The sequence below is a fragment of the Melozone crissalis genome, unplaced genomic scaffold (assembly GCF_028551555.1).
Source record: "Melozone crissalis strain CALT ecotype California unplaced genomic scaffold, PUWL_Pcris_2 ptg000042l_1, whole genome shotgun sequence".
NCBI lineage: Eukaryota > Metazoa > Chordata > Aves > Passeriformes > Passerellidae > Melozone > Melozone crissalis.
The window spans coordinates 17,843,678-17,869,366 of record NW_026535820.1 but is presented as its reverse complement, the minus strand read 5'-3'; the positions used below and the strand labels follow the sequence as shown (position 1 = coordinate 17,869,366).

General features: G+C 40.0%; 1 protein-coding gene across 1 annotated transcript; it reads right to left on the bottom strand.

The window, feature by feature from the left end:
- Window positions 1-1,201: 1,201 nt before the first annotated feature.
- Window positions 1,202-25,390, bottom strand: ABHD3 (abhydrolase domain containing 3, phospholipase). Its single transcript, XM_054284670.1, has 9 exons — window positions 25,173-25,390; window positions 23,467-23,630; window positions 20,644-20,826; window positions 18,894-18,939; window positions 15,955-16,067; window positions 12,357-12,530; window positions 11,672-11,720; window positions 11,422-11,587; window positions 1,202-3,283 (listed from the first exon to the last, which is right to left on the bottom strand). Exons 1-9 carry the CDS (start codon window positions 25,317-25,319, stop codon window positions 3,105-3,107), a joined length of 1,221 nt encoding a protein of 406 aa, XP_054140645.1. The 5' UTR covers window positions 25,320-25,390; the 3' UTR covers window positions 1,202-3,104.
- Window positions 25,391-25,689: the final 299 nt, after the last annotated feature.

Genomic DNA, 25,689 nt, shown 5'->3' with positions numbered 1-25,689 from the left:
GGAGTGACTGCACTCTGCAACAGTCAGCATGTTGGTACCTGAAGTGTGACACTCAGTGCCACATTGACAGGACCATGTTGACCTGCCTGGAGTCACTGCTGCTTTATTGGCATTTTTTTGAAGCCAGCTCTTGTGGAGTTGTGGACTGTCATCCACAGCCCTTTCTGCTAGGTATTTTCAATGGTGCTGTTGAGTGTCTTGGTTTCTGAAAAGGGCATTAATTCTTCTGTTCGGTGTGAAATATGTACCATGGATTTGTTTCTCTGTATCCAAAGAACCATATTTGCCTATTGGAAATTTTCAGTTTTTAAAGTTTTGGGGTTTTTTTGTTTTTATTTTTGTTGGGTTTTTTTTTGCCAAGAGTGCACATAATAAATTACACCTTTAAGTCTTGGTCTTTTATGATCTGGTGCTAAGACAGCTGAGGCCACAAATGGCTCTTGGGTGACTGAAGACCTCACAGAGAAAAAGAACTGTACTGTGCATTGACTCCAAGGGATAAATGAGAAGAGGTGGATGTTCTGGAGCACATATGTGATATGTCCTGTCTTAGTCAGGAGGGTGGAACCAGATAATCTCTAGAGGACCCCACCAGCTTCAACTCCAGCTACTTTGGAATTCTGAACTAGGAAAAAAGATTTTTTAAGAGGTGTCTGCAGCCTTCATGGCCAGGAATTTCATTTTTGTTCTACTCCATCTTTTCAGTAAAAAGTACATTGAGAACTAACAACTTTCTCCCACCTTCAGCATTACTTATCTCTGTTGATGCCTGGATACTCAGATCACATGAAAACCCAAATAAAGACCCTGTCAATTCACACTGTTTTGAATAGAGGGCACACTGTGGACTTTGGCTCACTTTATAAAAACTGTGTGTGAGGAACAAAGTTACTACACAGCAAAAATGTTTTATGGCACTTGCTTCTAGCTTGTGTGTACCCTGTAAGATCTGAGGTGTCTGCATTTTTTGTTTCAGAAAATCTGACTGGGAAAGCTTGAAGATACCCATATTAAAATTTGATTGTTACCACCTTGCACACTGTGCTTTTTCCCTAATGAGATATAAGGACACTGTACATAGGGGGGTTGGGGGGAACACCAGCTTTACAGATTTTTGCTTGATGCAGCTTTAAAGATAAATGTCTCATGGAGATCTGTATAGGGATCAGGCCTAAATTAAGACAGTGCAGAGAGACAGAAATTCTGGCATTAATCATAATACTTTTATTTAAATGGTAAGGTGTGATTTAATGTAAGTAGTTTTATTTTTATTAATACTATATGCTGAAATTTGAACAGTACTGTACCTAAACAATTTTACAAATATAACACTAAATACACTGTTTATTGCTCTTTTTTTTCATGAACATAAAACCTGGAAATGAATACAAGAATAAATAAGGCACCCTACTAATATGCTATTTTTCTGTATTGTAGTAGCATGCAAAAAATTTCATTTTGCTTTTGCAAGTCACTTTCCTCATTTTTCTTACTAGAGAAAAAATAAGAGTTCGTTATTTGGGGAAGTGCCTGTTTGAAAAGTCAAAACTTGAAACACTTTTTAATTTTCTTAATTCAACAGTCTACCTTACAAAACAGCTCTTGTATAGCATGTCCTAATTTCTTTTTCTAAAGACAAAAAGTATTTTTGTTCTTCCTTTGCTGTTACTAGGAAACATGCCTTGCAAGAGGAGTGTTCACGTACTGCTTGAGACAAAAGACCTGACTTGCTTTTTTTAGCTGCATTTTCTTCTTGTACTGACCCCGCTCAAAAGATAAAAATAAAAATGCAGAGGCATCTTTCCTGACTTCTTGTGCGTGGCTAGGCCAAATCAGTGATCAGCAAAAGATGGCAGGTCCAGAGATGCTGCTTAAGGGCCTGTTCTAAATTTCAGTATGCCCTAAATTAGGGCTTCCCAACAGTTTCAAAATCCATTCTGTCCAGCTGTCCTTTCTGCACACCGGCTGTCACTCTGTCAGGGCTCAGGAGAACAGCGATGCCTCGGCCACCCTCACAACTTGTCAGCTGCCAGGGCAGAAGTTGGTTTGCAGTGGCTCCAGTGATTTGGCAACCTACTGCCAACATGGTGACAAATGACCAAATAAACAAACCAGAGGCACGACTATGACTCTCCATCCCAACTTTCTTTAAACAGTTTGTTCCATTCTTTTCAGAAATGATATTAGACAAAAGGTTTGAATTTGTTTTTCTTTTTTAATCTAAAGCAGATTATATAATAATTTCTTGATGCTCTAATATTTATTGTTTAAAACTGAAATGTTCTTGCAAGGTAATATAAACATAGCAGGTTCAATCACCAAGTTTACCAGTTATACGAAGTATGTGTTACTTACTTATGTGACAACACCCAGCTTTACATAAACTCTGAAATGCAAAATGTCTTTTAATTACATAAGTTATTACAGTACTGTTTTAAAGGAATCTTTTGGTTATATGTAAACACTATAAATTAGCTCTTTAAAAAATAACCATGTAAGACAAGTATGGCATTGACATAGTTTAAAAAACAATAAACTGTCCTAAATCTGAATATTCTCAGGGCAGAACAGCAAAAGCAGGTATCAATCTAATGCTGTGGAATAACATGCTGAAATTTCAACTTATTTGAAGAATCAGTACTTTTATTTGATCCCTCCTTTTGTTGTAATATTTTAATATTTTCACCTTTAGTGCTCTAAGGAATGGGCCAAGTGGTACTATATGTGACAGGATAATATAAGCTCTTTTGAGTATTGCCATTCTAATAATAAAAGCCATCTAAATAAAGTCTCCTAAATACATACTGATTTAAATTAAAATCCTGAGGAATTATATTCTCTCTACTTGATAGTTTTGGTTAAGTGCAATTTGATGTACGCAGAACACTGTTTCATTTAAGGTCATTCTTAGTAAGGCATATTAAAAATAAATATAAAAGTGACAACATAATATTTAATTTCTTGCTACAAAATCTTAGGCAAAAATATTTTTGCATGTAGTAATAGACTTTATCCATTTGCTGGCTTACAGGAGTTAAAATTTGTGCACTAAGCTTAACTGCCCTTGTCAGAATGTGCCACGGTGCTATTACAGTGGTCCAAAGCTACATGCTAAAGATTTTATTTCCATGCTCAAACACAGCTTGCACAAACTGCTTGAAGACTCTGTCCATGTAAGTGCACTTCCTTGGCCATATTCCTTCCAGAAAACCGATATGGCCTCCGCATGAAGTCAGAACCAAAGCTACGTTTGCGTTTTGTTTGGCAGTTTCTACTGGTATAGCTAAAAGGGAGGAAAAAACATTTTAAGTCCTTTACCTTCTATGAAATGCCAGCCATTGAAAAACTTCTCTTAAACATTTCTCATATTATGTACGAATAAATAGGCACAACATTAATATACACTTAAATGTATTACTTAATATTCACTTAAATATCAGAGTTTAGAACCATAGCTGTATTAAAAAACATTTTTCTCTTCATCATTAACTCACCTTACCTGTGTGATTTTTTTTTCCCTGGCTGCTGTAAAAATTCCAGCTTCATCTGTCTTTCACTCACACTGATAGAACAGCACCCATGTTAATGCATACTTAGGATTTGCTATAAATAGTGTAAGTAAAAGGACAATCAGCCCTCTTAATTTTTAACTCTTATTGCAATATTCAACTTTAGAAAAGCCGAGGAACTGGGACCTCAATTGCAATTGTGTGAGACTCCAAACACAGAACCTTTAATGTCAGGGTAAGATTTAGTCTGTAGGATATCCTATCAGCTAATATAAAAGATTACATTATATCTGATCTGCCATATGTTTACACCTGCATGTTTAGAGCACACCATGCAAACACACTGGGGGATGGTTCTTGCCCTGAGGAGCCCATAATCTAAGACACAAGGTAAACAGAGAAAGAAGAAGGGGCAAACAACGGTACAAGGACACAGAAAGCTGATCCATGCCACCCAGGAGATTAGTGCCTCTCTACTAAATAGTGACTGCTAGAAATTATTTTAGAATGTAGATTATTAGACTGGATAGTACAAGGATTTTTCGTTTGCTGGGTTAGTTTTCCTGATCTGATTAGCACCCCAATCTAGCTCCCCATATTAATGCCAACATCTGAATAGAGGCAGCCACAGTCAGCCTTCAGTGAGGTGGCAATGGCCTACAATTAGCCTAAAGTCATCAGTAAATGACATCTGAGATATACAGTGATCTGGAAATGTGTAGGAGGGAGGCTTCAGTGCCTCTTATTTTGACTCTGCATAGATGTGTGGCTTAATCAATTTCACCACCTGGGCAGTTCCCTTTTTGAAGGAAAATAGAGGTCACTTAGCACAGACTGACACCAGAGGAAGCATATGACTTTACAAAGGATACTTGGTGTGATGGGATCACCCTGGTATCATTTGAACTGGCTAACACAGCAGTGGAGATTTACATGAAGACTGCAAACACCACTGATCTATAAAAATTAAGTTATTTAAGCAAATTCCTCTGGAGTTTTAGGTAGGCTAAGTAGACATCTGAATGAGCAGAAATCTCAGCACATTTCAGTAAAGAATGCATTTCAAATTTCCAGTTTTCAAGTAAGAAACTTTATGAAACAGAAAAAAATAAAAATCATACAGATTTTTGGTTATTCAAGATTGACAGAAAAAGCGACAGGAAAACAAAAAAGCTGTGTCCAAAGAAGGGAATAGTAGCAGTTTCACTGTGTTGTCTAAAAAAGGTTATGACAAGAAAATAATTCTGTTTTTAAGTCATATACTGCTCAACTAAAAATGCCTTGTCACTACAACACTAAGCAGCAAGTTGTTCACAAGATTTATATTACTTCTTCATTTACTTTAAAGTATTTTTGAATCAGATTCAATTTTGGCCATGTTCAGTTGTTCACATCCCTTTCTGACTGCACTTCCTTCAGAGACACCTTCCACTCATTCCCGTTTCTAGGAGTCTGTTCCTTTACCCCTTTATACATTTGCTATCTCAAAGGTCATTATACTTCAATAGTCTCTATCTCTGCTTATTTCTGCCTTCTTCATAGATGTGCTCCTTACTTTCATTTGGGTGCTGGCAAACTCATAGCTGTGTGCTTGAGATGCCAGTTTGCCCTCATTTTCAGCAACTGGAGTAGGAGCAGAGTAACCCTTTGCTTAGCCAAAAAAGGACCCCCAGCCAGAGTAAGTCACAGGAGAACTTGAGTGCAATGACTGTGGCGAACAGCTGTGCAACTTAAAATAGATCAGGGCAGAAGCACTGGACCTGTGGAGCCAGGGGAGCAGCCTGGGCCTCGGAGGTCCCTACCAGCAGTGCCTGGAACGACACGCTCTGTTCCACTTCAGGGCCTCAGCACGGATGCAAAACCAACTGCCTGCACAGCTGGGTTAGTGTCTGTTGTGAAGATGTGTTACAAGCTCCTTGCCTATAACATAAGGTACATGACCATACCCTGGGGGAGCACAAACTGAGCTCCAGAGAGCAATGGGAGCTCTCTTGCCATGTATGTGAGGTTCTTTGCTACTCAGTGCTATCCATTTCTTCCACTCTTTCCCTCCTTTAAAAATTGCAGGCATCTAAGTAGTTTGTAGATTCCAGCATTTACTAAGTGATTTTGATTCCTTACTAGGAGAAAGAAACTGTGCTTCTTACTGTTTCTACAAGAAATCCTTGGCTTTTCTTTTGTTCAGTTGGAAAACTGAAAATACTGTATGCAGGATCTGGCCCTTTTAAAGCAATACTGCGGCCAGACTAAAAAGTCAGTGATGTAAAAGCCTAGACTGGGGAATAGCACATGCTGAGAACATGAGATGCAGAAAACAATGTGTTATTTCTTGCAATCCAACACATGCATCATTTTCAGACTCAGCACGCGCTTGTCTGGAGTTTTGCCTGAGTTAATCTGCTCAGCAATCTCTGATCTGCCTCTCTTGGATTCTGTGGAGGGGCACATTGCCATGTACAAAGAGAGTGGCTGCAATTCACATCACCTTCTGCTGATTGCATAGAAATTTCCCCACTTATCTGTACCAAGCCATCTGCTCTTCTTCACTCCAGTAGTCTGTGGTCCATGTTAAACAGAATCCCAAGAGAGAATTGGGGATCAGACACAAACCCCATGCCTGTTTCAGGCAATGAATCACACTTCCCACACCCGTTCTGCAGCTGTCTGCCTGGTCACTGAGGGGACTAATAAACAGGCTTCTGTGCAAGGGTATGAGAAGGAATAAGTGAGGAGAGACAGATTGACCTCCAAGTATCAGAGATAGGCATGAAAACCCCATCAGTAGTAAGAGATTCAGGATCAGCTGCTAACTGGCATGAACATACCTCTTCACTCACTAAACAGGCAAAAACATGAGCGTCATTCAGTTTGGCAGACTAGTGGCAACACGTAGGGAGAATGTCCCTTCTTGATAAGAAATTGCTTTGCTGGGGGATAAAAAGGAGATCATAATAAATGTCTCCTCTATTGTGCCAGCCCAGCTGGGGAAGCCTTACAGGCCACCAATCTCACCATGACCTCTGCATGTCTGTCATTCAGAGGTTGCCAGTGTAATCATAGCTCCCAAATCAGTTTGCTGGTGGTCATTCATTCCCAATACTGTAGTGGGTGCCACGTGCTGCCTGCCTCCACACAGCTACAGTGGCTCTTTCCTGGAAGCCTACCAGTCCTGCACTAGGATGCTGGTTATTTTCCATGCCTGGAAAGGTGCAAGCCACATGCAGGTCTTTAGAAATGTCATCTTCCCCATCCTGAAATTCCTTCTATTTATCTATGTTACTCCTCCCCAGCAGAGTTTCTTGCTCTGGAGGTTCTCAGAAGAGAATTGAGTTGCTCCTCAGTGCCAAAATGCAAATGATGCTTGGCAGTGGTGTGGTACTTTTCTCAAGGCTGTTCCTAGGGACTGGTAGCCATCCAGTAAATAAAACCACAATGCAACACAGTAAATTTTGCAATGTAAAAGGGAGATGAATGGAGCACTGGATGTATGTGTTCTAGGAGATAGGATTGCATGCCAAAAGATACCACTGTTCATTTTTCTCCACACATAACCTTGTACTTAAGTTTCTTTTGGCCAAAATCTGTACTGCTGTTTGATCTAGCAAGCACAGACCTGATTTGTGATCACAGAACCACAATGTGAATACTTATATGCAGAATTACTTCATTCAAAACCAGTTTGTTGTACATTCTTTGCCAAACAGAAGTTATTATTTTCTTAAAGAACAAAAGAAAAAACACATAATTCACTGCTGTCAGACATTCCATTTTTTGTTTGATTTCTCTCTGTTCCTTAAACTTTTAAGTGAATTATTATCTGTCTGGTCATTTCTTGGTCATTTGGTCTCTTCTGACAACTGCATTCAACTGTGCTTTTTTACGTAACAGATGTACACTAAAACCTGAAACAATTCAAGTGTGAATTCAGGGGGACACAAAAGCTTCAGAGAGTTCAATAAAATATATATAACTGAGCTCAGACATGCACTTATTTGTCACAGTGGATCAGGAGGGAGCTGGCATGGTACCTAGCTCCAAGGGCAGGCTTCCAGCTTGGGCACAATGCTCATCAGCAGCAATTAGCTAAGCCTTAGTGTAGTGAAATTCAAGTCAGATGCCTAATACACTACTTAAGAAGTCTCTTCAGAGAAAAATGCCACTTCAGATGAAAAGTTATATGTGACAGTGACAATGAATGCTATCACACCATCTTCCTGATTTATTTTTCACATTTACTAAATACAAGGGCTTGACTTGGCTTTATTACATATTTCCTGAAGCAGTGGTTTGTTTAAATGTTATGGTGAGAGAAGTGTCATGCAATGAAGAAAGCATTTGTTTTCATTAGTCAGTATTATGCAATATGAGAATTGCATTCCAGAATTAAACTACAGATACATCAGCTGCCAAGCTCTGTGAACTTTAAACAGCAACATTTAGGAAGGACTGCAAATTGATTGCTTCTTCATAATACTGGATTGAGGTCAAATGGCACATTTTCACAATATATTTAAAAATAACTGCTGGGAAGTACAAAGTGTACCAAAAAGCACATGAGAAGAAATGATCAGGTAGTAACAAGCAACTGAGGCAGCATCTGCACTTTTTAAGGGAAGTGTCTCTTTAGGTCCACAATATGTAGTGACAAAGCAGACTTAGGTTAGTATCCCTCAAGCTCTGTTACTGGAAGATAGATGTGCCTAGCTTTATGGAAACTATTTAAATACAAAAGAATTCTGGCACAGCTTTCTCCCTGGTGAGTTTTCTAGGCCAGTTTCCCAGCTCTTGGAAATTACAGCTATCTACAAGAGAACTGGAAGGTAGCTTAAAAGCTGGTAAGTATTACTGGGAGAAATGAGGCATGAAATAACCAGTCCCCAAAGGTAACAAAAGGCTGGGGTTTGGATGAGTATGAATTTTGTGGCTTTGAATCCATGATACAGTTGTGAGTGGAAACTGCCTTTGGTTGCCACAGGCTTCTGTGTGTCCCCACATAGAAGTTTTTAAGTTAGAAAAAAAATGCCAGTTGCCAGAATAAAGTCACCTCCAAGAGTAACACCAACCCTTTATGTTTGCTAACTTAAAACAGCTCACAGAAGATGTCAAGATCAACAAACTCCATTAACTAATGGTAGCAGACATAAATCCCAGGCTGCTAACTGGGGTGCTCTGTGTCTCCTGCCAGCACAACGACTCCTACTGAGGGTACACAGCACAAACGAAAAGGGAGCCAAGGACAGACAGAAACAACAGAGTCATGCTATTAGCAGGAAATCAGCACCGTCCTGGTGGCCTTTCTGAGGTAAACTTGCCTCCACAAGTACAAGGGTTTACAGCTAAGAGCATTAACTCTCTGGACAAGGAATAAATGAATGCCTAACCACCCAAATATCTTCATGGAGAAAGGCTGGTTACCGTCAGTTTTAAGAGAAGATGGACAGTCATTACAATAGACTCTTATCACTTCTTGTTTCAGAAGTATTGGCATTCTACCTCACCCCCCTCTACACTTCAAGACTTCTAAGGTATCCTCACAATAGTTTAGATACCTAATTTTACACAAACAACCATACCACTGTTCACCAAGACTTGTTAGTTTAACAAAAGAGCTTCAAGGATTGAGAGATTTACTACAGCTGTACTCTAAGGGGACTCAATCTTTGAGAACTCAAACTACACATCACAGAACTGCTGAGGCTGTAAGAGACCTCTTGAGATCGTCTAGTCTAACCCCCTGCTCAAGCAGGGTTACCAACAGCAGCTTTTCTAGGGCTGTGTCCCATAAGGTTGTGAGTATCTCAATAGATGGAGACCACACAAACTATGCCAGCATTTGACCACTCTCACAGTAAAAAAGTGTTTTCTGGTGTTCAGATTGAATGTCATAGGGCCAGATCAATAGCTGGCTCTTGAGAGCTGGAGATAAAAAGGGGATGGAGTATCTGCACTGTTTTTTATCTAGGCAACAAATGTCCCTGTCCCAGTCATAATGAGCTGGGAAAGGTTAACAAATTTTTTCAGGAATTGAGGCACAGTGACTGGTTTACTGCTGCTGTCATTATGCCAACTAGGTAAACCCTGCCACAGTTATTACTTAACTTCAGGCAGAAACCACAAACTAAGCTAATGCTAAACAAAGTGGTGAAGCCATTGCTCCCTCTCTCAGATACTCTGTGAAAGAAACAAGGCACAGCAGATGAACTCCCTGCAGTGCTATGGGGAAAGTCATGTCCAGAGTCCTAAGACCTATAAAAATTATCTTCAGAATCACTAGCCAGATTTTATATTTGGACATAGATTTTAGGGTCACAGCCCATCCATTCTCATTTTCAGGCCATTATAAGCTTATGAGAGAACAAGCAACTGTCTGATTTCAAGGAAAAGAAATTCCACAGAGAAAATAAATACAAAGGGAATAACTCTGTTTCAGAAAGCCTTTGAACTGCAATTTTTTTAAGTCACATACAGTATTCCACTTTAATACTGCTATGTTTACCCAGACCTTACTTTTTTTTAAGCCTCTGTTTTGGCCAATGTAAAGGATAGGTAGTTTGGTTAATCTAGAGTCACCATTTTTTCCCCTCATACTAGGTGTCTGTCACCTCTTTACATTGTTCATGCAAAGCATGGATGCTTTTTGTTCTAGAGAAGAAAAAATCAGACTTTTTCTAGTGCAATCTACTGGAGCAGCCCTTTTCATGTCTCTAACATTTGTTTCTAACCGGTCTTCAAACCATAAATAGTAACATGTGTGCATGTTTTTGCATGCGTTGTACATCTGCACACAGATAAACAGTACACACAAAGAGTCTCTTCCAGTTCTTTAATTTCTGCTTGTTGTTCTGATCTGTTTGCCTGCTCACTTTGGTTTCATGACTCATTCTGCAACAATCTCACTCCACTTGTGGTGGCAGAAGAAAACTTCCCTGAAATAAATCAGCTGTACAAACTACATTTTAAAGGTGTCAGGTGCTCATTGCTGAAGACTGTTGCCTCAAACAGCTGTTCATTTTAGTGGTTTTCTCCTACATTAGCTTTTGTTCTCCTTCTCTTCTCAGAAGCTATAACCAATACACAGACCACAGGAACAAGCATATATTTTCAGAGTAGTTAGCAACAGGGTTTTGATTTTCAGAGGAAAAGAAAAATGTTCATAATGACCACATGTTTGCCATGAAACAGAAAGAAAATGGAAAATGGAGTTTTCAGCCTGTTGCTTAGCTGATATTGATGGTTTTTGTTCATTTCAACCTGCCTCCATCTAGGAGCTCACCTTGTGTGCATCTTTTTCCTTACCCTAGATTTTGGCCTACAAGATTAAATGTAACTAATCTAATTTAGCTGGTTTTTTTTTTTACTTTTAATTTACAGGCATGGGAGGCAACTCTGAGATCAACAGATGAGGATTTCACATCATCTCAAACATAAGAAACTCCCACACATTCTTTGTAGGGAACTCAAAGAATGGTAATTAAAAAAACCCACTTGTTTACAGTTTGAATTCTGAATGTCTACATCCAGACAGAATGACATCAGAATCCAAGTTCCTTTTTTATGGGTTCTCCTCCTACTTGGTAACAGAAACAGGCGCTTCTGAGAGGGCACTACATCTGGTATCTTTCTTACAGTGAGAAAACTCACATCCTAAATGTGCCTCTTTCTTTCTTTTGACTGTAAAAACTTCACTAATGACTAATGAGGCCATCCCATATACTTCTGTACTAATCAAGTCTCTCCATCATCATCTGTTTTATATGTGCAAGACTGAGCCCTCCATGGAAGTTTTGATCCTACATGCAAGTAACATTTAAATACACTTCTACACATAGGTCTGAGTTTATTCTCAAACCTATGTGCTTTGTCTTAATGACTGCATATACAGATAAATATATTTTAAAAAGCCTAAACTTACCATGACCTGGTGAGAAAACATCATCCACAGAGTTTAGACATAACACTGGAATTCCTACTGACTTCAGCTTGCGACATGGGCTAGCATCTTCATAGTAATCATCAATTGAACGGTAGCCAAACATGACTGAAGTGAACTGCTTATCAAATTCTCTAATAGTTCTAGCCTGAAGTACAGAATTCAAATAGGGAACTATGTCAGCATTTGGAAAACAGCATCCAGCTCAAGCAGAAGTAACAATTTCACATACCTTCATCACAAGATCCATATCAAATAATTTCTCCAACATTTGTCGATGCCTAAAAAGAAGAATGTAAAAATTTGAGGGCTTGTATTTTTGTTATATAAACAAATGTAGAAGTTCTCTGCTTTACAGATACATTTACAGAAGTAACTGTGTAACTTGCTTGTTTTTAATTTTCTATCATATGAATAATGTGGAATCCAAGACCAGAATAATTCTTCATCCATATGTAGGTACATCCAGCAACATAGTAAAAATCTGCATAAGCCACGAGAAAGATGCCAAAGATAAGAGAACTTAATATTTGGGAATACAAAATACACCCTGGTTTTATAAAGCCAATGATGAACTAGGTCTTTCTGTGCTTTTGCAGCCAATACCAACTTAAAAAATTATTATATATGCAAATCTACTCAAAGTGAATATGTACAAGTCTAAAAATTTTAAAAATCCATTTACTTCATCTATGGATACAGAAGTAAATTGGGCTTGTTGTGAGTCCCTTGAGCAGCATATAAATTCAGTCACATTGATGACAAACTTTCTTGAAAAGAACTTTTGATTTCAAAACTTACCAAATAATGCACAAACTAGAATTCTTACAGCATTAATTTTGCCAATTTTTTTTACCTCCTTTCCATCTCATGTTAAAATCCTTCCACCTTGCTAAATAGTTCAGAAGGCAACTCACCTGCTGATAGAGGATTGTAGACAAGTGGTCAAGTAATAGTTGAAAAGAAGCCAGTTTAGTGGCTTCTCCAGAGACTCTATAGATTCAAAAACATTCCAACCCGCAGAGAAAATTGCAGCTGCCATTAAAGGAGTGTCTCTGCCAGTTTTTCCCAGGTAATTTAAAAGAAGCATGCTACAAATGAAAAACAGAAACATACATACTATCAAACTGTTTGCTTCAATTTAGAGTAAATGTGACAGCCATGTTTTTGTCTGTTTTTCTGTAGTTTCTTGTATGAGTCCTACAGTTGTGCCTAGTACACCTAGAAGGCAGTCACCTAATCAACATATGACTCATGAAGTTTACTTTCTCCACTATCAGAGAGGAACAGGGGAGGGTGTGAGTAGGAGTGCATTTAGAAATAGAAATGTAGTTACTAGTCTTACTTAAATCACTAAAGGGAGGGAAAAGTCAAATGATTCTAACTCATGGAACAAGTATTCCCAAGTGTTAGTAAGTTTTATCATCTTACAAGCTCCTGGTCTCCCTGATGTGATAAACCTGATGACAAATGCAAGCTGGCCCTGGCACACCTGCCTCACTATGAAGAAGTCTTCTGAGATTAAGGTAGTGCCATTCCCTCACCTCACACATAAGAAAGAACATAGCTCTTCTTTAACACAAAATATGTGAAGTCTTGGCTAATGAAAAAAACTGGATAAACAAAATCATGACCCAAATAAATGGCTCAGGTCTTGTCTTTCTGACCAGTTGCAACTTACAGTCTCTACTGCTAATGTTCACTTGAGTTGAAAATGGGGGGAGTTCACAAGTATCTACCCTTCAAGTGTAGAAAAAATAAAACAGCACAAAGAGAGTAAAACAAAAATACTGGAGGAAAAGCTCTAAGTCTTACTTTATTGCCTGAGACCATAAAGTTTCCAACAAGCATTTTAATTCCAGATCTTCAACACAAACAACTGCAGTTGATTAGTAACATTAAGATATCTCCCTGGATTGCCACACTCTGTACCTTGGCTCTACTGTACTTCCAGAGACAGCAACCTTTAGCAAAGACATGATGAACCAGTCTTCCATCACAGAGACTTTATCCCTCTGCACTACCTCCCACATCATAGGATGGCAGTCCAGTAAACCAACCAAAAAAGTTGCAGTAGCAGAAGCAGCACTTCCCTACCAGAATTCACAGAGAATATGTGGTAGAGAGAAGGCATAGGAATCTTTATGTTACAAAATGAAGTCCTTTTCCACAATAATACCTACAGAAGATAGTAGAACGGGTGGTCTTTCATTTACATTTATATATGTCTGTGAAGTGAGCATCTATTTTAATTCTTAACTGGGGCAAATCTGTCTTATATAGATTATCTGACTATTCAGAAAATTCTGAAAAGCAATAGATGATAAAAAATTCCTGTAAGCTTAAGACAAGTAGATGATTTTTGCAGTACATCCCTGTTGAGATCTTTGCTCCTGCTTAATTTTAAATGTGCAATGCTCCAATTAATTTTGAAGCAAGGAAACAGTTCTCATGTAGATGATTATAGACTATTCCAGTGTTCTGTACAATTAAGCATATGCTTTCTGGTTTTGGTTCAGGATTTTAAAAACATATTGGAGGGGGGAGATGGAACACCTTGCCTAAAATTGCCCAGTGATGCTGGTTACATATAAACCAGGTACACAACACAGATTCCCTGTGCCATTGTAACAGACTTTGCCAGTATTTTGGATAAGCTAAGGACAGAAATGACACTAAGGGCTGATGTGGCCTATTGTACCAGTCTCAGAACCGCCAGCTTCTACCACACTTTCAGCCCTTCATAATTGCCAGGCACAGGGAATTGTAGCTATCCCAGCATCAACTGCCACAGCAAGGCACAAGCAGGCCAGATTTCTGGAGAGTGTTGAAGACAATATTTTTATATATAATCAAGGATCTAAATAGGAAAAATATTCTTTGGATCTGCTATTCATATGAAAGGAAGAACTGGTCAGGTAGAGAACAGTCTTGGCCACTGAGATTATTTGATAGTGGATTTTTAAGATGAGAAGTAAGTGGGTAAAGTAAGCAGCAGAATTATAATACTGGAGAGAGTTGGCTTTCATTTACCCAGGGATCTGGTTGGCAAGATCTTGCATTAGATGGCCCTGATGAGCAAAGGGAACTTTAAGGATAACCAAACATAAAGCAGAAGTGTGATACATTCTGATGTGCAAGAAGTTGAGCAAGAGTAGCAGAAGACCACAAGGAGGAAAAAAACCCTTCTGACCAATTTCAAGGAGGAAGTATCCTTAAGGTGGAAGACAGGTCATCGACCTGGGAAAACAGTCATTGCCCAAGCATGCAGGGATGCAGTTAGGAAAAATGAAGTTCAGCTGGAGCTGAAACAAGCAAGGGATGTGGAAGACAACAAGGGAAAGGTTTCTGCAGCAAGAACAGCTTCTGTAAGTCTTTTGGTACAAAAGATGACTCAGAACAAACAACATCCTCAGAACAAACAACATTGTCTTCTTTCCTCTCATCAGTGAAGCCAGTCATCTCCTCATAGAATGCGATCAGATCACCTGGCCATGTTTTGTCCTTGATGAAAACAGTCACCATTATTCCCCATATGCCTGGAAATGGCTCCCAGAGGATCCTTCAGAACTGAAGTTAGGCTGACTAGCCTTTTTCCCTCCTGGAACCACTGTTCAACAGAACAGGGAACCTAGTGACTAAAGATTTATGAAAAAGCAAAAAATACCAGTCTTGAACAAATATGTATTTATCTCAAAGCTCCTACAAGTCATTGATAGATTAATGTCAATATATAGTAATCTATATTAATATCAATGTATGTTGGCTGTATCTGCCCATCTCCCACAAAATTTATCAGAGAAAAGGGAAGTCTCAGGAAGTTACCACTGTGTCTGCAGTATTCCTAAGGAAAAGTCTCCTCTGCTACGATTTTTGTTAAAGAGGCTGCTGGAATATTTCTGCTAGCTTCTAGCACTGGTTTTTTTCCTAAGAAACTGTGCTATCATTGTTCTCACTGTGCTTTCTGGAGAGAAGCCAGGACACAGCAAGTCTTAACACCACATGCTCTACCAATCCATATCAGTTTGAACAACAATACTGCTTCTTGCTTCTGAGCCAGACAGAGCAGATATCCACACCTCTTCCAGCCTAACCTACCCACACACTGCAGAATACAGAGTGAAGAAAAATCTTATTGCCAGAGGTTGCTATGAAACATGGTGTATTAGCTCAAGATCCTATTTTATATCCCTCTGTTCTGAAGACAGCCTCCCTAGTTTCCGAAGACTGTATTGCCTGTTTGGCTGTCAATCTGCCTGTCATTGTTTCCTGTCTTTCTCCACCCCTCTCCCCCCAGTTTTTAAATGTTAGACAATTTCAACCTTCCCTGACACATAGGCAAAGCCTCAATGATACAAAGTTTCTCAAAGTCTTCTGCGTATTAACTGTTGGAGAGAAACCCAACTTGCTTGCAGGTCAATAAGCAATGCAAGTATTCCAGAGTAATAATTTACAATCAGGCTACACCAGTCTTATGATCACAGTTAAGCTGAGGCTTGTGTTACACAACCTTACCCTCCCATAGAAACACCTGCTGCCATAAGTGGAGCTGAGGGGTGCAAGCTGTGCACATGATGAATAACAGTCTCTAAGTCCTCTGTGTTAGCTGCACAGTAAGTCCTTGGTGTCTGTAAGGAGTCAAGAGGGAAAAAAATGCCATCATAAGCTTTTGTATTATCCTTTAAGGACAAAGCAAACTGAACAGTGGATCATTATATAAGAAGATAAATTTAGCATTTATTGTGAAGCTTCACTAAATGGCAAATAGAAATCCAGAACGTTTCACGAGAAGGTGAAGGAAGGAGTTATACTTGTTATCATTACAAAGTAAAAGCAGTGACAGGTATCTTCAGTATCTGCAACCTCCAGGTCATCAGACAAAATCTGAAGAGAGAACAACGTGCTAAACTAGACAGAACTAGATCAGAACTAGATAGACACTGATATTTTTAAAATACCCCAAGGAAATAGAAATTATAAAGGCTGTAGTTTACAGAAAATGAAATTATAACAACAATTTTACTATATTCACCCACATTCAAATGCAAAAGAGAGCATTAGATTTCAAGTTCTGTCAGCCAGCATTTGAAAACTAACCCATATTTAGATTTTATGTACAACACAACCAAATAAACAGGTCAATAAATTCTCCAGTGTGGTTTACTTAATTTAGCAAATTATTCAATTAACTAAAGCAATGAAACATATATTATCTGTTCTTTATCCATCATTAGTGTCTCTTTAAATCCTGAACTGAGACTTGGAATGACTTCTGCTGGCATCAGGTCGGGTAACCCCTTGGGTAAGATTTAGTTAACCACTTCCCTGCTATTGAAGGAGAAGCACAACTTTTGGGCTTCCCCTGCACAGACACCAGGAACAGTCCAACCTGAGGGACTATCTGGGGCAGTTTGAGGGAGACAAGTCCATTTAGGCACCATAAGAATCAGTGACATGAGGTTTTTTCTAATGGTGTTGTCCAGACCTCATCTACAGAGAAATAATGTTTTTAACTTTAGAGCTGCTAGGAACATGTTAGTGACCTGGACTTAACTAAAGGTACTGGCTGAACTGCCAAAATTCAGTGAGACATTAACACTAAATATAAAAATACATAACTATAAGTGAATGGAACTTTTCTGTTGCCTGAAGGAACAATGGATTTCAAGGGTGTTTTTTAAAATTGTTTTCAGTTAAATTGCCTGGCTATTTGTGGGTGATTTTAACAACACTAAACTAATTACTTAGAACACATTTAACAAGAATATTGAAATGTTGACGTCAAAGATGAGGAAATGGAAAGAAAAGCTAAATCTAGATAATTAAAACTAAACACATTTTTAATTTCCATTTATGTTGCATTTCCATTTCTCATCCACATTAATCACTCCTCACTGTTTAACATCCTATTAATTATAAACAGTGTGAATGTGTTTTATTTTAATTAAATTGTCAACCTTACAAGGAAAAATAAATTATTTTTGGTAAGTAGCATCTAATATATTTTAAGTGAAAGTGTATTTGGTTAAAATTTATAACACTAAAGATATAGCATCCGTTTTAAATTTAAGTAATTCCAGACAGTTTAATGTTTAGCTATTTACACTTTGTATGAAGATATTTTAAAATACCATCTTAGCTCACAGTGGCTGTGGTCAATATGATATTTGATTATTCCAGAGCAATAATTCACAATAGCTTTCAAGAATCAATGAGTACAGTATTCTTTAAGTAACTATTATTTGTTTCAAATTTGAATCTATCTTTAAAGTGACTAGAAAAAGAACTGCTTACATAACTAACTTCTACTGTGGTGCTTAACTATGCTTCAGACTCATTAAGTAGGGATTTTATACTAAAGTGTTGAAACCTCTTTGCAGAAAATGTGATAATTTTAGCTGGTTTGCTGCACCACAAGAACTTATAAAGCTTAAAGATGTAAATCCGATTACAGTAAAATACACACAATGTATCCAAACAAGGGATCTTTTCTCTAAATGTTTCAGAAATTCATCAATAAGGACTTTGTGCGTCACAAAACTGCTTTGTAGATCCATCTCTAAAAGTATGCAGAAAACTACTCTTAACATGGCAATATTTGCATTGAAATGCTTTATCTGATTATGGAAAAACATTCTGAGCTTTTTAAAGTTTGAAACCAGGGGATTAAAAAAATGCTAAACAATACTGAGTATTATGCACATTCATTCCAGCTGCAGAATTGTCAACAGAACGCATATGAAAAAACAAAGCTTATTCAGCAATATTTCATCATGCCTTGTCCCTAGCTGCAAAAAACGTTTAGCTTCAAGGTTTTTTCATCTGAGGAATGGCCAGTTATTTCTAAGCCAACATGATGTTTCTGTCCCCAAAAAAAATGTCCTCTGTAGCTGAGTTTGTGTCATGATTGCTGAGAAAAATGCAAGAACGCATTTAACTTTCAGGCTACTTCTATCCATGTAAAGCTGGTTTATTAATTTACTAACATGTAGTATGGATCAATTTTAATGGCACATCTTTTTAACCATATCAAAAATATAGTTTAAACTGGGAAAGAAATTACAGCGGATTAAATCTGGATATGTATGTTAAATCAAGGGGAGAAAATTGCAATGATTGAGCAGAGTTGTGCACATTTTAGATACTGTACTATTTTTGTAAAGAAAATGTAAGGATTGTTCATTTCAGTGTTACAGATATTATTAATTGAATAATTTCCTAAAATGAAATCTTCAGAAAAAATTGTGTGTTGACCAGCTGACCCTCTAGGGTCTCAAAATAAAAAATTAATATTGGCACATGATTGATCTACCAGATGGCTGAATTATCTTCTCTGCATTTTCAACCCATGCTCTGAGTTTCTCTCATTTAAATCCAACTGTACAAATAGGCACAAATGATTTCATAATTACCACTTATAAGTGAGAGATGTTTATCTTAGAAGTCATCCTTACCAAAAGCTCCTCGCCAGCAATTCCCCGATTGTTAAAAACCACGCATCTAAAAATTGAGACAGTAAATTCAATTGTGCACATTGTTAATTTCACCAGAAGAGATAACTTAAGCACACAAAAAAATGAAAGCGCATAAAGGAAAATGAGCCTCATCTATGAACAAGTTCAGCACATAAATATTTACAGACCTACAGATCCTAGAGGCTGACCTATGTGGAACAAGCTTTATACCAAAATGGAGTTCGCTGAGGTCAGTGGGACTACCAGAGCTCTGTCATTTGTCCAGGTCAGATTGCAGGGTGAGAACCCCAAGGCTTAGCTGAAGGTGGTACAGACATGTCCTGCCTGCACTCTGCAATGAGCTCTGACAGTGCAGGGCCCAGCCTAAAGCTGTGCTCTGAAAAAAGAATGTCAGAGATCCGTGTGTAGACATCCCCCAAAGCTACATAATTCTACTAAATTGGAAGAAATGAGCCAAGTCAAAATTATAATGACAGCTGGATCTAAGTTGCAGGTTCTTGGGAATGTTTTTTTTTTTAATCTGGTACAGCAGAAGTTTCTGGTCTCTCTCTCTTGGTGGGAGTCTCTGAATCTTCTAGCAGTATTACCATGATTTCAGAATCCATACTTTCTCAATAAATATTACTTTTCTATTGCTCTTCTACCATCTCACTGAAATAATTTTATTAAATAATATAAATACTTAGATAGGTTAAAGGCATGAAAGAATATTTATTTTTATGTTTTTATCAAATGTTGCTATTTAAAAACAAAATTAGAGCATTCTCTTGAAATCTGACATAAAGCTCCACTTTATAATATTCTACCTTCTTCCTTTAGGGGATGACATGCATATAAAACTTCCAGTTTAAAAATTAATAGTAACAAGTTGCTGATTTCAGGGTTTTCCTCTGATATTTTTTACTGCTAAGTTTTAAGGTGATTTAAAAAGTACTTTGAACTATTAAATACTTTCATAATTTAGTAAAGTAGTTATCTAAATAGAGAAGAGATAGCCAAACATGTAGATAAAAGCTAATATATACATATTTGAAGAACTTACTGCAGTCAGCACCAGAAGCCAATCTGCAAAGACAAAATCTAATATTCCAAATACAGATCCTGGAACAATGACAACTTATTTTAATGCTCAGCAGCAGCATTATGGTTACATAAAGGAGTCTACTCATCGACTAATCCACTTATTTTACCCAAATCTGACCAGAATCCTTAAGAATGAAACTAAATTACACAGTGACAATGAAGAGGTGACAGACCCCCTCAAAAGCCATCAGTAACAGTAGGCCAGCTCTCCTTTCTGCACCCAGGAATTTAAGGCTGCTGAATCAAGCAATTTTGGCATTCAGAAGCTGACCTCCTCCAAGGCCTACTGCCAGCAACCCATCCACACAAGTCTTCTTGGAGCTGAATACAAACCCTTTCTCTAGAAAGTGTAAAGGTTACCACCTAATATGATATAATAACTATAGAAGCAGCAGCAAAGCCCTGTGCAGACTTAGCTGGCATTCACTGCAATCTCTGGGGCACATCTGTAGATACTAAAACAGCCCTTCCAAATGTACTGCCTGTTATATAATTCCACTATGATTATTATTACTAATAACACTTTCTTACATAAACTACTGTATTCAGATCTCATTTGCCTTAGGAAAGCATCTGATACATGTACATACTGATACTGGATCCTACCAGAGGCAGCAAAATGAGCAGCAATGAAAAACAACAGTACCTATATCCCAGTGTTTCGCTTTGATGGATCATATGAAGAATGTAGGATTCCTTGCTTGTTCCTGTCAGGCCAGGCAATAACAGGACAGTGGGTCTTGTGCTGGCATCGGGATAGTATGAGCTGTCATTATTATCAAACCAATCCAACGAAATCTGTCCTCCATCTGCTGTTTTAATGAGCTCACTGAAAGGTACATTTTAAGACAACACTGATCAGATTGAAAAATACATACATGCTATTAAGAGTACTTGCAGTTTACAGATTAAGAGGTATGAATTCTGCATTTTTCATTATGTTGTAATACTCAAAGTGCCATCTGACTAGGCATGTCTGGAGTCAGAAAGAGTTACACCTACAGCTGACAAGAGATAGAACAGTCAATTTGCAGGGTAATTCCTGTTCAGTAAATGAAGTCAGTAAATGAAGACATGGCCTTTCATAAATTGCTGCTGATGTACTGGAAGCTTGTAACTAATGGATTTTTGGCACTGCCTTGAGTTTTATACAGGCATTTTTGTGTAGTGCAGATTTCCTTTGAATCATCTAAGAATCTTTTGATAGCACACTGGGTAATGTTGTAAGCATTTATCACAATTTTTTTCCCTCTTCATCCAAAGAAGTAGAACGTATAATGGATGGTTATGTTTTAAACATGCAGAACACAGACACACACTATGGCATCTTTCACCCTGTATCACTACAAACTGTGCTAGAATGCACTCTTATAGCATATATCTTAATAATGCAACAAATACTGTAATATCTCTGGAACATATGTATGCATTAAACAATGACAAAAAAGTTTTGTTCTTTTTTTTAGAAACATACAAATCTTCTCACTTCCTGGAAATTTGAACAGTTGAAGTGCTACTTTACCTTCATAATTTAGAAAAGTAGTTATCCAAATAGAGAAGAGATGGCCAAACGTAGATAAAAGCTAATATATTCATATTTGAACGGTTCGAGGGAGTTGGTGTGGAAAGTGCTGAAATATAAGCCTACCTGGCATTTGATTTTTCTTTTGAAATTCTTGGTAGTGACTACTGCAGATTTCAAAGGTGACCAGCCTTGTCGGACTCATTAGCTCAGCTTTGCCCTTTTTCAGTAATGGGAAGTAGATGCACTGCTAGTACTGCCAACACAATCTAAAATCGTGCAAAACAAGCACTGCTCCATGGAACTATGTTTCTTTTCTCAAAACCCTTGAAATAAAAGTGTACAAGAAGGACTAGAAGAAGTAGACATGGCCATACCACTGAAATGTTTCCTAGTTACTAAAACTAAGGGAAGCTGCTAAATGCTAAATCTATTCTACCATGCAAGCGGAGCTGAAACAACTTGTGTTGCATCCAGGTTCCGGCGCATAAAAGTCCCTCTCCTTAGGTCTTGTGCCAAATGCCTCATTTGCCAGGCTAAGTCTCATTTCTGTGTGAAAGAGATCAGCTGAGGACAAAAAATAAATATAAGGGATTTTTCCCCTCTTAGAATGAGGGAAATGTTGCCTCTTTAGGCATGCCTCTTAGGCATGAAAGAACACAACACAAAAACTCCACAGGTAAAAGTTACTCTGGAAATCCCAGACGTTCTGTATATTCAAAACAAGGCTGAATGTGGCCATGCTACGGTTAAGGTACAATGTATTGGTTTAATGGACAGATACAGTGACTGCATGACCTTTGCAGAATTATGGCATTCCAACAGCAGAATATTTGATAAGTCAAGTAACTGTGCTGCCATTCAGAAGGGCCTCTACAGGCTGCAGAAATGGATTGACAGGAATTTCACAAAGTTCAGTGAGGGGAAGTGCAAAGTCCTGGGCCTGGGAAGGAACAACCCCATGTACCAGGAGAGGCTGCCCATCTGGAAAACAGCTTGGCAGAAAAGGACCTGAGGGTGCTCCTGGTGGACACCATGTTGAACACGAGCCAGTAATGTGCCTCTGCAGCAAAGATGGCCAAAAGTCTGGAGGCTGTGGAGGCTTAGGAGGAACTATAGCCAGCAGATTGAGGGATATGATCCTGCCCCACTATGGAGCACTGGTGAGGCCACATCTGGGGTACTGAGTCCAACTCTGTCCAAGGCAGACATGAACATACTGGAGATAATCCAACAAAGGACCCCAAAGATGATGAACAAACTGGCGGAATCTCCTATAAGGAAAGGCTGGGACAACTGGGACTGCTCAGCATGAAGAAAAGGCTCAAGGGGAACTTAGCAATGTGTTTACATACCTGAAGGGAGGGTGCAAAGAGGATGGAGCCAGGCTCCTTTCAGTGTTGCCCATTGACAGAACAAGAGGCAATGGGCCCAACCTGAAGCATGGGAAGTGGCCTCTGAATATCAGGAAATAAATTTTCAATGTGAGAGTGTGCCACCGAGCACTGGCACAATTTGCCCAGGGGTATCATGCAGTCACTATCCTTCTGGAAATCCAAAAGCTATTTTGACGTGATCTGGGGCAACTGGCTCTGGGTGACCCTGCTAAGGCAGGGCAGCTGGAATAGCTGACCTCCAGAGGTCTTTTAACACGTCATCCACTGTATAAACCTGTGCACATATAACCACATCAGTTCCTATATTGTCACCCATATTTCAGTGCTACAAAACTCTGAACTAAAATAGGGCCATTTGGGAACACTGACCTTTCAAACCTACTTCATATTGAATCCACGATAAAGGTAGTTCCAAGTCTATGACAAAGTTGTAAAGGTGGGCATAAAGCAAAAAAAACCAGGCACGAACTTGAGCAAAGACAGTGGGTGTGACACAGTAAGAGAAAAGCTGGATATCAAATCAATCACTTTCCAGAATGAAGGCACTTACTTCCTGTACTGTACTTGGGGTCTAGATGTGATAAAGGGGCGCAGGAGTGTCTGCACCCGACCTTCCCAGCACCAAATCGTGGGATAGTAAGTTTCTGTCACAACAGGGCAATATTCCTCGAGAAAGCGGCAGAAACGGTCATTGCTTGCCACCAGCTGGGGTTTCTAGGAAAAGAGACTACAGTCAGACATGGACATTCTTCTAAAACAAATTAAAAACCAAAGAAATAAAGCTTATTTAAATCCTCTCTCAGTGAACTAATTTATTTCATATAATCATTTGCAATGCTCTTACCTTTAATGGTACAGAGAGAAGTAAATGAAAACCAAACAAAATGCCAAAATGCCCAAGCAAAAAGTGAAACCCATTAAGCATAATGGATTCCTTACCCATTTCTAATAACATACTGATCTATCTCTAATTTTACCAGCATTGTATCTTCACTGACATATTAAAATCATGCTGTTTCTTAGTAAACAAGAAAGGTTTTACCAAGGATGTTTTCTTGGACCACACAAAATGACATTTAATTCATGCATGCACTTTGACCGCAGTACCTTTTTTAACCTGGTAGGATGCTTCTTCTCCCATCTCATTCTACAGTACACAAGTGCATCGGGTCCTCCTCTCTAATAATGCTCTGCATGTAGACAATTTGCTTACAGTTTCCATTTGTTTACCAATTAACATGGAAAAGTCCCTGTATTCCAAACAGCTCATGTTTTACCAACTATATTTCTTATACCTCTCTGTCACAATGACTCCTCAACATACAAGCATTAATAGGACAATAACACTTGCTTTGAGAAAAACCATTCCACATAAACAGCTGTAATGGCACATCCTCCCTTCGTTTTTCTCCTCTCACCAAAATCAAGTACTCTCTTCTCTATGAAGAGGAAGGCTATGTTCCCAGCGGTTCTCTGAAGGACTGTGGCAACGCTCAGGTCCTCGACGGTCAAAACCCTTTTGATATGCGTATTTTCAATTGATTACGCATTCAACGAGGCGCTCTCACCAGGGGGCCACTTCAGATCTCGTCAGGCTCACTGTATCCAAGTAATTTGCGATTGCCTAATTCATCTGTGAAACTACTGCTGATGAGGAGATGCCCAAGAGTGCTCCAGCCCCCAGAACGCTGCCATGGTGCCCCCACAGGTACTTAGGATGGTACCGGCGGGGACACAAGGGCAGCAAAACTACTTGATCGCTTGCCCTGCTAGTGAACCAAGTAGGTCGGGTTTGTGTTGTGCAGGGCAGTCTCCTAACCTCCCTTTCCAAAGCATGGCACCCGGCCAAGCTCTCCAACTGGTACAAATGCATTTTGGGGACTGCCGAGACCGGAGCCCCTTCCCCTGCCAGACGGAGCAGGACCAGGGGAGCCCTCCCTCACCGCAGGCCGGCGGCCTCCGGGGGTTACCGGCGGCCCCCGCGGAAGACGCAGCCCCGGCGGCCGGGGAGGCTGCGCTGCCGGGCCCGTGTGGGCTTCGAGTGGGGTTTCGGCCGGCCGGGACCCCGGGCCGGCACCTCCAGGGGACGGACGAGGATTTGAGGAGGACAGTGCGGCCGCAGAGCCCTGCTCTCTCCCCCAGCCATTTCAGGCGCGATCCCCTCGCCTGCGGGCGGTGGGTCGCGGTGACCTTCGGGGCTGTCCCCATCGGCGGGACACCTGCGGAGCCCGCCCGCCCCGCCGCCCTCCCGCTCACCTTGGCGATGCTGTTGAGGTAGTAGCAGGCGTAGGCGACACCGAAACCCAGTACCAGGGACAAGCCCACGCCGGAGCCGAAGAAGCCCACGCGGACCTGGCTCTCCAGGTAGAGGGAGAGCTCCCTGGTCAGCACCTGCCAGTCCATCGCACACGGGGACGGCACGGCAGGACACCACACCCCGGCTGCCGCGGGCGAGCCCACCCCGGCGCCGAGGGAGGAGGAGGAGGAGCGGGAGAAGGAGGAGCTGGCGCCCGCCTCCCGCCGCCGCTGCCCGCGGCCCGCTCCGCGCTGCAGCGCCGCCCCGGGACCGCCCCCGCCGCGGCCACCGGGGCCTGGGGCCGGTTCTCAGGGGCCGGGGCCGCAGGGGACGCAGTCCTGAGCCCGGCTCCTCCGCGGCGGTGCTGCCGCCATCGGCCGCCCAACGGCAGGTGACATATCGGGGCTCCTTCGGTGTCACCTTGCCCCGTCGCTTTGCCAGGAGGGCGGGGAGGGCGTGTGGGGGTGAGATAAGAAA